The 14,170-nt window shown below is 44.3% G+C and overlaps 1 protein-coding gene across 1 annotated transcript; it reads left to right on the forward strand.

The window, feature by feature from the left end:
* The first annotated feature begins 6,676 nt into the window (after positions 1-6,676).
* LOC311147205 (uncharacterized protein) lies at positions 6,677-13,284 on the forward strand. The gene is made up of 6 exons (XM_084183843.1): positions 6,677-7,561; positions 8,722-8,800; positions 9,626-10,347; positions 11,364-11,685; positions 11,781-11,841; positions 12,263-13,284. The coding sequence occupies exons 1-6, from the start codon at positions 7,172-7,174 to the stop codon at positions 12,273-12,275; spliced, it is 1,587 nt and encodes a 528-aa protein (XP_084039969.1). The 5' UTR covers positions 6,677-7,171; the 3' UTR covers positions 12,276-13,284.
* The last annotated feature ends 886 nt before the right edge of the window (positions 13,285-14,170 follow it).

The following is a 14,170-nucleotide window of genomic DNA, read 5'->3' on the forward strand; positions in this document are numbered from 1 at the left end:
AGGACAACCGATAACCCAAAAAAGAGACAGACTCCTGGAAGAACAGGCATTTCTCTGCCTTGACATACAAGTCATGCTCCAACAGTCTTCTCAATACTCGGCGCACCTGGGCTACATGCTCGGCTCGTGTAGAAGAGTACACCAGGATGTCGTCGATGTAAACTACTACACCCTGCCCATGCATGTCCCGGAAAATCTCGTCAACAAAGGATTGGAAGACTGACGGAGCATTCATTAACCCGTATGGCATGACGAGATACTCGTAATGACCCGAGGTGGTGCTAAATGCTGTCTTCCATTCATCCCCCTCCCTAATGCGCACCAGATTGTACGCGCTCCTGAGATCCAACTTTGTGAAGAATCGCGCTCCGCGTAATGATTCCGTCATCGTCGCAATCAGTGGCAGTGGGTAGCTGTATTTAACTGTGATCTGATTGAGACTACGATAATCAATACACGGGCGCAATCCCCCGTCCTTCTTCTTCACAAAGAAGAAACTCGAGGAGACTGGGGAAGTAGAGGGCCGTATGTATCCCTGTGCCAAGGACTCGGCTATGTATGTCTCCATAGCCGCTGTCTCCTCTTGAGACAGGGGATACACATGACTCCGAGGAAGAGCCGCTCCTGTTTGGAGATTTATCGCACAGTCCCCCTGTCTATGAGGAGGTAGCCGTGCTGCCCTCGATTTGCTAAACACGAGTGCTAAATCCTCATACTCGGGGGGAATGCGCAGTGCGGGCACTTGGTTCGGACTCTCTACCGAGGTCGCCCCTACGGAAACACCTAGACATCTCCCTACACACTGAGCAGACCACTCCATAAGAGCCCTCTGTTGCCACGCTATAGTAGGATCATGGGTGCTCAACCAGGGAAGGCCCAACACCACGGGATACGCAGGAGAGTCAATCAGATAAAACTGAATGCTCTCCTCATGACCCCCCTGCGTCGTCATAGTCAGTGGTGCTGTGACCTCCCTGATTAGGCCCGACCCCAACGGCCGGCTGTCTAGTGCGTGGACAGGAAATGGATTGTCTACCGGCCGAAGGGGAATCCTTAACCTACTACAAAATGCCCGATCAATAAAGTTCCCAGCTGCGCCTGAATCTACTAGCGCCTTATGCTGGGAATGAGGTGCCACCTGTGGAAACCTCACAGGAATGCTCATGTGACCAACAGAGAGCTCTGGGTGAGTGGAGCGTCTACTCACCTGAAATGACTCCCCAGTGCGTGGCCTGTTGTCACCTCTCCCAGGAGACCCTCCCCAGCACCTGGCCACAGTGTGTCCTCCACGACCGCAGGTGGTGCAGTGGATGGCCCCCCTCGGGTTCCCTCTCCTCCTCTCTCTAGCGCCAGCACCCCCTAGCTCCATGGGAATCGGCTCGGGGGCGCTGGAGGGTGGACTGGACGACCCCCACTCTGGACGTCCGCGGGTATCCAGCAGGGTATCCAGACGGATGGAAACGTCCACCAACTGGTCAAACGACAGGTTGGTGTCCCTGCAAGCCAGCTCCCTACGAACGTCCTCACGTAGACTACACCGGTACTGGTCGATGAGGGCCCTCTCATTCCACCCCGCATCCGCCGCTAGTGTCCGGAACTCCAGTGAGAACTCCTGTGCGCTCCTCCTCCCCTGTCGGAGGTGGAATAGACGCTCTCCCGCCACTTTCCCCTCAGGGGGATGATCGAAAACAGTCCTGAAGCGGCGAGAGAACTCCGCGTAGGTGATGGTAGCGGCGTCTATTCCCCTCCATTCGGCGTTGGCCCATTCCAACGCTTTGCCGGAGAGACAGGAGATGAGGGCGGAGACGCTCTCGTATCCCGAGGGCGCCGGGTGTATAGTGGCAAGGTACAGTTCTACCTGCAGAAGGAATCCCTGACACCCGGCTGCAGAACCGTCATATGCCCTCGGGAGTGAGAGCCGAATGCCACTGGGTTCCGGTACTGAGAGAGGAGGACTGGCCGTTGGTGATGCGATGTTGTAAGGGTCCTCAGAGTTCACCAAACGGCGCAGGGTGTTGGACACCTTGTCCATAGCGGTCCCGAGTTGCTGGATCATGGCGTCCTGGAAATTGATCCGGTCCAGCAGGGATTCGGGAGACGCCGCTGATCCTGCTGACTCCATGATGGTGTGTTGTTCTGTCATGAGCCGTCGTGGATGTGGTGGAGGAGTCAAGTGCAGGAAGCAGAGGTTAGTCCAACAAGACTTTTAATAGTGTCCAAAGTAAGTGTACAAGCCCCGACCTCGAAAACACGAAGAGGCGAGGAACATTACGCACACGCGTAAAACACTTCAACAAGGCAAAATAGACACGGAAAAATAAACACGTATCAAACAACGTGGCAACGGACAACAACACACAAAAACCTAGATTACAACATGGAACTTATAAGACACGTAATCAACACTAAAACAAACACAGGTGTGACAGCCAGACAAAAGCAATGGAACACAGAAACATAGAGCGGTGGCAGCTAGTACTCCGGGGACGGCGAACGCCGAAGCCTGCCCGAACCAGGAGGAGGAGCAGCCTCGGCCGAAACCGTGACACCACTGTAACAGTAGCTCTTTCTTTTGAGTTAGTTTGCCTGACGTGTGGGATACATATACTAAATACACTTCTCTTTTGAAGACCCTTAACTTGATTTGTGTAATTCAATGTGGAGGAAAACTTTCTAACTGCATTTACTAGGTCTCGAGTACACAGTAACTCAAGCGAAATTTATTGTTTGTCTAAATTTTTTATGTTTTGAGGGGAAGTTCTGGTAAATAATGCACTACTGTATAAAATCTAAGTGGTTCAAGCCATGACTAATTCAAGACAAATAATCTGATCAAACAAGCCCAACCATGAATAAGTCAATACAACCTTTTTACTGTGATGTTCTGTGCTGTTTTTCTGCCTCGACAGAACAGTACTAGTCAAAAGTTTGGACACACCTACTAATTCCAGGGTTTTTCTTTATTTTTACTATTTTCTACATTGTAGAATAATAGTGAAGACATCAAAACTATGAAATAACACATAACCGGTGCCCCTGCACATTGACTCTGTACCGGTACCCCCTGTATATAGTTATTTTATTTTACTGCTGCTCTTAAATTATTTGGTATTGTTATTTTTTACTTATCTATTTTTTACTTAAAACTGCATTGTTGGTTAAGGGCTTGTAAGTAAGCATTTCACTGTAAGGTCGACACCTGTTGTATTCGGCGCATGTGGCAAATACAATTTGATTTGATTTATGGAATCATGTAGTAACCAAAAAAGTGTTAAACAAATCAAAATATATTTTAGATTTTAGATTCTTCAAAGTAGCCACCTTTTGCCTTGATGACTGCTTTGCATTCTCTCAACCAGCTTCATGAGGGAGTCAACTGGAATGCTTTTCCAACAGTCTTGAAGGAGTTCCCACATATGCTGAGCACTTGTTGGCTGCTTTTCCTTCACTCTGCGGTCCAACTCATCCCAAACCATCTCAATTGGGTTGAGGTCGGGTGATTGTGGAGGCCAGGTCGTCTGATACAGCACTCCATCACTCTCCTTCTTGGTAAAATAGCCCTTACACAGCCTGGAGGTGTGTTTTGGGTCATTGTCCTGTTGAAAAACAAATTATTGTCCCACTAAGCACAAACCAGATGGGATGGCGTACTGCTGCAGAATGATGTGGTAGCCATGCTGGTTAAGTGTGCCTTGAATTCTAAATAAATCACTGACAGTGTCACCAGCAAAGCACCCCCACACTATCACACCTCCTCCTCCAAGCTTCATGATGGGAACCACACATGCGTAGATCATCCGTTCACCTACTCTGCGTTTCACAAAGACAAGGCGGTTGGAACCAAAAATCTCAAATTTGGACTCATCAGACCAAAGGACAGATTTTCAGCGGTCTAATGTCCATTGCTCGTGTTTCTTGGCCCAAGCAAGTCTCTTCTTCTTATTGGTGTCCTTTAGTAGTGGTTTCTTTGCAGCAATTCGACCATGAAGGCCTGATTCACGCAGTCTCCTCTGAACAGTTGATGTTGAGATGTGTCTCTTACTTGAACTCTGAGGTGCAATCTGAGGTGCAGTTAATTGCCGATTTCTGAGGCTGGTAACTCTAATGAACTTCTCCTCTGCAGCAGAGGTAACTCTGGGTCTTCCATTCCTGTGGCGGTCCTCATGAGATCCAGTTTCATCATAGCGCTTGATGTTCTTGAAATTTTCTGGATTGACTGACCATGTCTTAAAGTAATGATGGACTGTCATTTCTCTTTGCTTATTTGAGCTGTTCTTGCCATAATATGGACTTGGTCTTTTACCAAATAGGGCTATCTTCTGTATACCACCCCTACCTTGTAACAACACAACTGATTGGCTCAAACGCATTAAGGAAAGAAATTCCACAAATTAACTTTTAACAAGGCACACCTGTTAATTGAAATGCATTCCAGGTGACTACCTCATGAAGCTGGTTGAGAGAATGCCAAGAGTGTGCAAAGCTGTCATCAAGGCAAATGGTGACTACTTTGAAGAATCTCATATATACAATATATTTTGATTTGTTCAACACTTTTTTGGTTAGTACATGATTCCATATGTGTTATTTCATAGTTTTGACGTCTTCACTATTATTCTACAATGTAGAACATAGTAAAAATAAAGAAAAACCCTGGAATGAGTAGGAGTGTCCGAACTTTTGAATGGTACTGTATATTCTTCAACTTTGTTGATATTTACTTATTTCTTCTCCAAGAAGTCCGTTCATTCCGTCATTCCATCACACGTCCATTCCTAAAATTCTCTCTGATGTAGATTGGTTGGAGGGAAAGTTGGTTGCAGGAGTTGCAGTTAACACTAGGTGGCAGTATGTGTTATGGACAGGAATAAAGTTATTCTAATCTATGAATTGCAAATACCTGATACATGAAAAAATAAAAAATGGTCCAATTCTAATTCAATAACAATCCATGTTTATGATCCTGCCCTTGTTGACTCTCCCTCTGAGATCTGAAAGCATTAGATATGGTGGAAAATATAACAGTACCATATTGTTCTGTGACATTCCTAAACGGCCATCTACAATATTACAGTGAAGGAGTTGATAGATTTCTAGGAGGCAGGTACCCTAGGGGAAACGCAACGTTCCAACACTTGGTCCAAAAAAAACAAAATGTTATTCTGACAGCACTGACCAGAATACCAGTTGTTTATGCTCCAGATAAACAACCCATTTCATTCTCAATATTCAACATTTTGTGTGTACTTCTGTGTTTGTCCCTGATATCCTGCTTTTGTTCCCAAGCTTTATCTGTGATCTGTCCTGATGGTAACAACTCAGATGAGATGGCCAATACCTTGGTGAATTACTGCTTCCTCTAAAGACAGGGTTGGCAAGGCAACAATGGCTGGCAGGCAGGAAAAGTTCTGGCTTTCATTCTGCTGCTGTGTTTGGGGTCTCCTGTCTCCTGAGAGACTGACTGTCAGCTGCCCACGTCAGCAAGTTGGGTTGAGACGCAGAGCATCAAAGGGCCGCTGGCTCCGATACTTGATGAGAATGTCTGTGGAACAACATGTGCTATGGTCCTGACACATGTGGTCCTCTGTAGCTCAATTGGTAGAGCATGACGCTTGTAACGCCAGGGTAGTGGGTTCGATCCCCGGGACCACCCATACGTAAAAATGTATGCACACATGACTGTAAGTAGCTTTGGATAAAAGCGTCTGCTAAATGGCTTATTATTACATAACTTTTGGTGTCGTGCACCGGAAACCATGTTCATAATGCCATAGAACAGTTGAGTTTTTCTTGGAAATTAGGTCTTTACAATGTGCCATTTTGAGAAAGGTAGTTATGGAGGAAGATAATACATACAGATCAAATCTTCAGAGCAGAGAATATCTTCAGAACAATGATCAGAACAAAGGTTAATGGAGCGTTTACCTGTTAAGAGTGTGAAAATTAATGTACCTAACCACGCCACATACTTGTTAACAGTGGCCTTTCCTGACCTTACAACTAATCAGAGAGAAGATAAAGGTTGACGTAGTGTTTAGATCAACAAAAATTGACGATCATCATATAAGATACAAAAAACAATAGTGTACCTAATACCTAGGTACACTAATACATCTTAGACTGGTAAAGTCTAGGCACACCTTGTTAAATAGGACTGTTATACCTGAAGAATTTTCCTAAAACTTGCCTAAGATTATAATCTCCTTCAGAGCATGTCATTTCAGGACCACTATCTCTTGTCACGTGCTCACATTGTCATTTAGCAGACGCTCTTTTCCAGAGCAACTTACAGCAGCAATTAGGGTTAAGTGCCTTGCTCAAGGGCACATCACCAGATTTTCAGCTAGTCGGCTCCGGGATTCAAACCAGCAACCTTTCGGTTACTGGTCCATAGCTTTTAACCGCTAGGCTACCTGTCAAACAAAAGGGCAGGGGGCTAAGGTTGGGTGAATGTGGTCTGAACCACCTCCTGTGTGTGTGTGTGTGTGTGTGTGTGTGTGTGTGTGTGTGTGTGTGTGTGTGTGTGTGTGTGTGTGTGTGTGTGTGTGTGTGTGTGTGTGTGTGTGTGTGTGTGTGTGTGTGTGTGTGTGTGTGTGTGTGTGTGTGTGTGTGTGTGTGTGTGTGTGTGTGTGTGTGTGTGTGTGTGTGTGTGTGTGATGTTGTGTTTGTGTGATGTTATATACATGTGTGTATGTGTGATGTTATCCTAACCCCTGACATGATGTCCAGGGGTGGAGAGTGGGTCAAGGAAGGAGTTCCCAGAGTGGGAAGTGTGGCGAGGCGTTTATAAACTCCTGACCATGTTTACACCTCAGACACAATCCCGTCTTCTCACACGATATTACGCTCAGCAGAAGAAACGTCTGGAACTTTACTGTTTGGGCTGTCAGTGTGTGCTACCTTAGGTCAGAAGGGGGATACTATCTCCACTACCAGGGTCTGCCTACGATATCTCACATCTTATTGATTTATTTTTCATTTAATTTGGGAAAGAAGAGTTCAGTGCTTGGGGTTTAACGCTCTCTACTTGGTCCTCAAGAAGTGGACCCCATTTGAACCATCTAATTCTGTCTGGGCTTGGCTGTTTCTCAGTAAGGGTGTTCTGTTCTGTTCTGTATTGTACTGTACTGTTCTGTGCTGTTCTGTATTGTGCCTCAGAGGCTTAACAGCCATGTACAACAGCAGCTACTCCCAGGCCAAGTTTGGCTTAGAGAGCAGGAGGAAGATCCAGAAGCCCAGCGGGAAGAGCTGCGGCTACTACATGAGGCTCGTCTTCTTCTTCTCCTCTCTGATCCAGTCCCTCATCATCGTCAGCCTGGTGCTCTTCCTGGTCTACGGGAGCTCCCCAGACGCGGCGGCCGAGAGCCGGGTCCAGGACCTGGAGAAGAGCTTCAGCCACCTCTCCATTGACAACGTCAACCTCCGGCAGCAGGGAAAGAACCTGACGCAGCTCCTGAACGCCACCCTGACTGACAAGATGCGCAACAACAGGGATATGATGAGTCTGCGTCAAGTGGCAAACAGGTCTGGCATGTTCATCGCCAATCTCAAAGGACTAGTGGTAAGAACTGAGACTGGTTTTGTTATCGATGTTCACAGGTCAATGCTAGAGGGGATTTGTGAGGTTGTGTTGGATTTTTAGGCATGCATATTTTGAAATACTTTGGTGGATCTTCAATATGTGGATTTTGAATATTCATTACAATGACAGCAGCACAGTACATACAGTGGGATCCCAATGATTGGTTTACTGAATATTAAAATGCCAGTTTAGCTGTATTAGTGGATAGGAAAACAAAACATGTGCTAAATGATTTGATTTGAGTGTAATTTAACATAAAATAACACATTACATTCAAGTCTGTTATACATATCATATATCATATAAATAATTTCAGATAATTTCAGATAATTTCAGCAAATATACCTGAAAAGGTTAAAACAGTGTTACAACAGTCATAAACATTAACATTTTACATTTTTACATTTTAGTCATTTAGCAGACGCTCTTATCCAGAGCGACTTACAGTTAGTGAATACATATTTTTTTATACTGGCCCCCCGTGGGAATCGAACCCACAACCCTGGCGTTGCAAACGCCATGCTCTATCAACTGAGCTACATCCCAGCCGGCCATTCCCTCCCCTACCCTGGACGACTTGTGCGCCGCCCATGAGTCTCCCGGTCGCGGCCGGCTACGACAGAGCCTGGATTCGAACCAGGATCTCTAGTGGCACAGCTAGCACTGCGATGCAGTGCCTTAGACCACTGCGCCACTCAGGAGTACTACAATCACTAATCACTGTATATTCAGATTTAAGCTTGACTGTTCATCATTTCTAAAAAATATATTTACAAAACGTTTTAGCAACAGTGTCAACAATAATGTGCATGTACAGATGCCGTATCTTAATTTGATCATCCTGTTGTTGGAGAAATGTTCCTGCACAGCAGAAAATGCAAAAGTGTAGTGTGTTCAAGGTTTGAAAAGGATTGAAAAGGATTCTAAAGTTTGTAATTTCCACTTTAAAATGTCAGTCTTGATTTGACCTAATGAAAAATGGATCAACCTCTACAAAATATGTCCATAATAAAAAAATATGCATATAATACACATTTCCTGTTGCTGCAGATCCTAAATCTGTAGGTGAAACTTTCACTCAAATTGTATTTGGCAGACAAAATGTGGTGCTGATGCATATCTGTTGTTAATATCCACAGTATCAGTGTGAAAACGATAAGGGAAGCTGTCAGCATCAACTTAGCATGAACCAATGCCACAGGGCCATGCCACCAAATGGTAAGACAACTGTAAGACAAACAATGTTTTAATTGCTCTGCTCTGCTCTAGTGTTACATACAGTATTCCTGTTCAGTCGTCCACTCAGAATCTCATTCTAATCATTCACAGCTTTCCTAAACCTATCAGCTTCCCACTGGGCACACACTGGTTGAACCAACATTGTTTCCACATCATTTAAAGGAAATTACGTTGAACCAACGTGGAATAGACGTTGAATTGACGTCTGTGCCCAGTGGGTTTCCTAACAGGTACTTGTGGTCCTCTGTAGCTCAGCTGGTAGAGCACGGCGCTTGTAACGCCAAGGTAGTGGGTTCGATCCCCGGGACCACCCATACACAAAAATGTATGCACGCATGACTGTAAGTCGCTTTGGATAAAAGCGTCTGCTAAATGGCATATTATTATATTATTATTATTATTATACTTATTTGGACAAGAATAAGCATGGTGCAAATTACAACTTTGCAATGATCTTTTGTCTTCACTGTTGTTGTTGTTGTTGTTGTTACCGAAGTGAGAATACAAATAGTTAAATTATAATTACAATTATTTACTTGCCATTCTGAATTCACTTAAAACCAACACAGGCCCGGGATTCAATCCAAGCTGCATTGTAGAGAGCTTGATTTAAAGGTTATTTTCTATTGAGCCTGCATCTGCACTGTGAACGCAATCTCCGCAAATGCAGGAACATTGCCTTTAAAAGGCACAATGTCGACAGTGCTCCTCGGATTGAATCCTGGACAAAATCTGATCTTGGTTCCGAAGTATTAACATAAAAGGTTTTTCTTTCTTCTTTTTGTTCTTCAAAATCTTTTATAGGCAACAACAAGAAAATGCAAGAAAACCAGGTCCAGCAGCTGGAGCAGTTGCTAAAGCTAGTGAGCTCCAACTTCAGTCAGACGGTGCAGTTCATGAGGATGGAGATGGAGAACACAGCCATGGACCGGGACTCCCTCACCCTTGAGGCCATCTCCCTCCAGAGGGACAAGACCTTCCTGCAGAGACAACTGGAGGGCTACAGGAAGAAGTGCAAGGAGGACTTTGTCCAATCCCTGGCCGGCATCTCCGACGTCACTAAAGCCTTCCTGTTGAAGATCGACAACCTCCTGCCCAATGTCAGCCCCTTCCTGCTCACCTGCGAGAAGCAGCTCCACCACCTGGACCAGATCCGCAACAACTGCACCGGTCTGTCCCGCGAGGTGGAGACCAAGTTCCAGCACTACCTGGACAAGGTGGGCTCTCAGATGTCGGAGATCGAGGGCCAAAGCGCCCGGCTGCAGGCGGATAAAGACCAGCTGAAGGAGGACTACGACTGGTGTAGCTACAATCGCAGCGCCATGGCCCTGGAGCACCGCAGGAAGCTTCAGAAGACCCAGGAGAAATACGACCGAGAGACGGAGAGAATGCTGATGGACCGCAGGAGGCTGCAGGGGAACAAGGAGCTGCAGGAGACGGCGATGAAGATGAAGGAGGGTGAGATCAGCATTCTCAAGGACAAGATCAATAACCTCAACAGCTCACTGGCCAACTGTGGCTCCAGGGTAAGGGAATCTCTATTGCGTGGTATTACACCGGGCTTACATCCAGCTCAGAGTGGTGGTAGTCAAACTGAGGCCAGAAATGGCTTCCGTCATTGGTGTGAAAGGATGGAGTTGGGACGCTGGTCAAAAGATCTAATCATGTAAATGAGAGATGCAGGAGTACACGCTTTCATACATTTATGCCTTCATAAATGTCTGAAACTTCTGATCATAAAATGTGTATGATCAGAATAGACACTATGGTACAAGAGGAGGTGTCAATCTCATCAACTTGGCAGGGATCCCACTATGGTACTAGAGGAGGTGTCAATCTCATCAACTTGGCAGGGATCCCACTATGGTACTAGAGGAGGTGCCAATCTCATCAACTTGGAAGGGATCCCACTATGGTACTAGAGGAGGTGTCAATCTCATCAACTTGGAAGGTATCCCACTATGGTATTAGAGGAGGTGTCAATCTCATCAACTTGGCAGGGATCCCACTATGGTACTATAGGAGGTGTCAATCTCATCAACTTGGCAGGGATCCCACTATGGTACTAGAGTAGGTGTCAATCTCATCAACTTGGCAGGGATCCCACTATGGTACTAGAGGAGGTGTCAATCTCATCAACTTGGCAGTGATCCCACTATGGTACTAGAGGAGGTGTCAATCTCCTCAACTTGGCAGGGATCCCACTATGGTACTAGAGGAGGTGTCAATCTCATCAACTTGGCAGGGATCCCACTATGGTACTAGAGGAGGTGTCAATCTCATCAACTTGGCAGGGATCTCACTATGGTACTAGAGGAGGTGTCAGTCTCATTCCAAAGAAACAATGCAGGGAACTCGAAGATAGGTAACGGCCCAACTGGCTGGTAAAGTGCCACAGTCTATAAGATACAACTGGTGGTCATGTTATAATAAACATGATATGTTTGTGTTATTATTATCTTTGAATATGCTAGATAAACTGAAGTATTTTCACATACCGGTAGTAACCAAACATTATTATCTTTGTCTTATTATGTTTCAGACCGGCATGGGTAACTCAGGGATGTCCGGACCAAATCAGACTGGGCCCTGGGGTAGCAGGCATGGGATGGGTGACCCTGGCTCAACTGGGAATGCATTTGGCGGGGAAGGGTTGAGTGCAACAGGGCAAGGTAACAGGGGGTCAACTGCTGGAACAGGATTGGGGGCTGGAACAGGTGGGTGGGGTGCTTCTGCAACAGGAAACGGCAACGCAGGTTTTGGCAACACAGGATTGGGTAGGGCCGGGTCAAGTGCTTTGTCATCATCAGGCGCCGCAAGGATGAACGGATCAGGAATGGACAGCTCGAACGGTTACAGTTTAGGTAAGATATAAAGGCTTGATATAAAAATAACTTCTTATAAACACTGTGATATACTATGGACAACGGCTTATGTTGTTGTTTTGTTGTTTCCACAGCACATATCAATCAACACTTACGAGAGCTGCAGCAGTATTCCAACCCCAACTCCGGCTCAGAGTGAGTTCACATACCCTCTGGGTATTTAAGTGAATCTTTAATAAATGTATTAAGTTCTGTTGTTAAAAATGCCAAAATGTGCATCTTACTAGACCTTTTAATTCAACATGGCTGAGACACATTTTTATTATGACATTAGAATGTAATCTAAATGTTACAAAACAAATGTTGATTTATAATGTGTCATAGAGCTTTAGAGATGAGTTTTAGCTCCATGTTAAGTAGTGGAATTGGCCTATAGAAACTGCAATTGTGGATTCTAAAGATTCCTTAAACATCCTAATAAGCTAAGTTTATGAAATAATTGTAAATTAAATTCTGTAAGGGAGCAAGCCATCGAGGCAAGGACATGAGAGAAGTGCTGCCTGCAGTCTATGCAATGAACTGAACAAGGATCTCTGTTATTTCTTCTTGCCTGCAGAGTATCTGGGTAATCCATGAAATTTCACAGAGGAAAATGGAGGAAAGATGGAACCCTCTGCTCCTTCTATAAAACCCAGTCTCCTCATATTGAGTTCTGGTATGTCAATATATGTATAATATAATTTATACCAACAGCAGCTGCATTGTAATATATAATAAAATAAAATCTGCTGCTACTGTGACATGTATTCAATTTTTTTGAATGTCCTTGATAACTACCCACAAATGTATGTTATTTGAATATGTTTATTTAGTCAGGAGAAAGGCATAAAAGTAGTAAATAAGCTCTTTTCAATGTACTGTATATACTTTTATTAAAAACTAAGGAATACTTCTTGCAAACCCGGTTCTATGAATGAAGTGTGATGACTTCTATGTTTAAGGGACTACTTTGAATGTCACAACTCTGATTTCAGAAAAAAAACTATGTAACCCATCCAAGACGGATATTAATTGTTTGTCCCCATTTGCGTGACCCATTGTGAGTATAATGACGTTACTGACATAATTTACTGGAAGACCATTGGATCCAACCAAGATGTTTATGTTTATCTGTCAACCTGTCAGACCAATTGGGGCAGATGGGAGGGAAAGGTACAGATGTGGGATCTTAATTTGAGCCACTTTGCTAAAGCAGTAAAATAATCCTGCAGCAACGGGAAATGTGAATTATTATGTGGATTATAATTACATTTTTCATTAGGGAAAATCAAGTCTGAAATTCCAAGTGGAAATTCCAAACTTTAGAAGCCTTTTTAAAACTCAAATACACTACAAGTTTGCATTTCCTGCTGTGCTGAGTGATCAAATTAAGATCCTACATCTGTACAAACACCGGTGTATACAAAACCCAAAATTAACAATACCCCCTAGGTTGGCAACAGACCACAGCTTTCCATACACTTAATGAGAACATGAAACAACTATTATAAAAACATTGAGAGACGGAAGGATGAATTATCCATCAAGTCTTCAGTATGTCCTGTCCTTTCCCAAATAAACATCCCCTGAAATAACACCAAACAATGTTTTCTTTTGTTATCGTTTATGGGATATATAAACAATTGGAAATAGCACCCCAGCAATCCCAACTTTAACAGTCTAAAACAGCATTGTTACCTCAATGGGAAAATTCCATAACATGCTTGAATGACATCTAGGGATATGCAGAACCAGATATATTTCATATGTGAATACTACGTGACTGTTTGTGCTAGGCTAAGGTCAGGGTCAGTTCCACTTAAATTTGTCTCAAAGGAAACTCCAAAACGACCCATAAACAATGTATACAGCATTATTCTATTAAATTAGCACAAATTATATCTGGCACACCATCTAGCCTTTACATTGAGAACAATTATAGTAGAACAGCAGAACGACAAATAATGTTTGCTAGGGTTAGGGGAGGGTTTGGCCGGGGCTCATCGCGTCTCCTTGTGGCGGGCCGGGCGCCTACAGGCTGACTTCTGTTGAACAGTGTTTCCTGCGGTGCGGCTGGCTTCCGAGTTAAGCTGGCGGGTGTTAAGGAGCGCGGTTTGGCGGGTCATGTTTCAGAGGACACGTGACTCGACCTTCGCCTCTCCCGAGCCCGTTGGGGAGTTGCAGCGATGAGACAAGATGGTAATTGGGGAGAAAAAGGGGGTAGAAAATACAAAAATAAGAAAGAATGACAATGGGAACAAACTGTTTTTTGGGGGGACAGATCAAGGTATGAAATTAGCAGATAGAATTGAAGTCTATCAAATAACATTACCTGCATAATTTCTAACACCTATTTTCTTATCTATATTTGTTTATTTGTATTTATTTTTTATTATGCCCCTACCCCCCTCTACCCTGGTTGGAGGACTTGGTGGAAAACATTAAAATGTAATATACTGTATATACACTACCGGTCAAAAGTTTT

Source organism: Coregonus lavaretus, assembly GCF_964263955.1.
Source record: "Coregonus lavaretus genome assembly, chromosome: 19".
Taxonomy (NCBI): Eukaryota; Metazoa; Chordata; class Actinopteri; order Salmoniformes; family Salmonidae; genus Coregonus; species Coregonus lavaretus.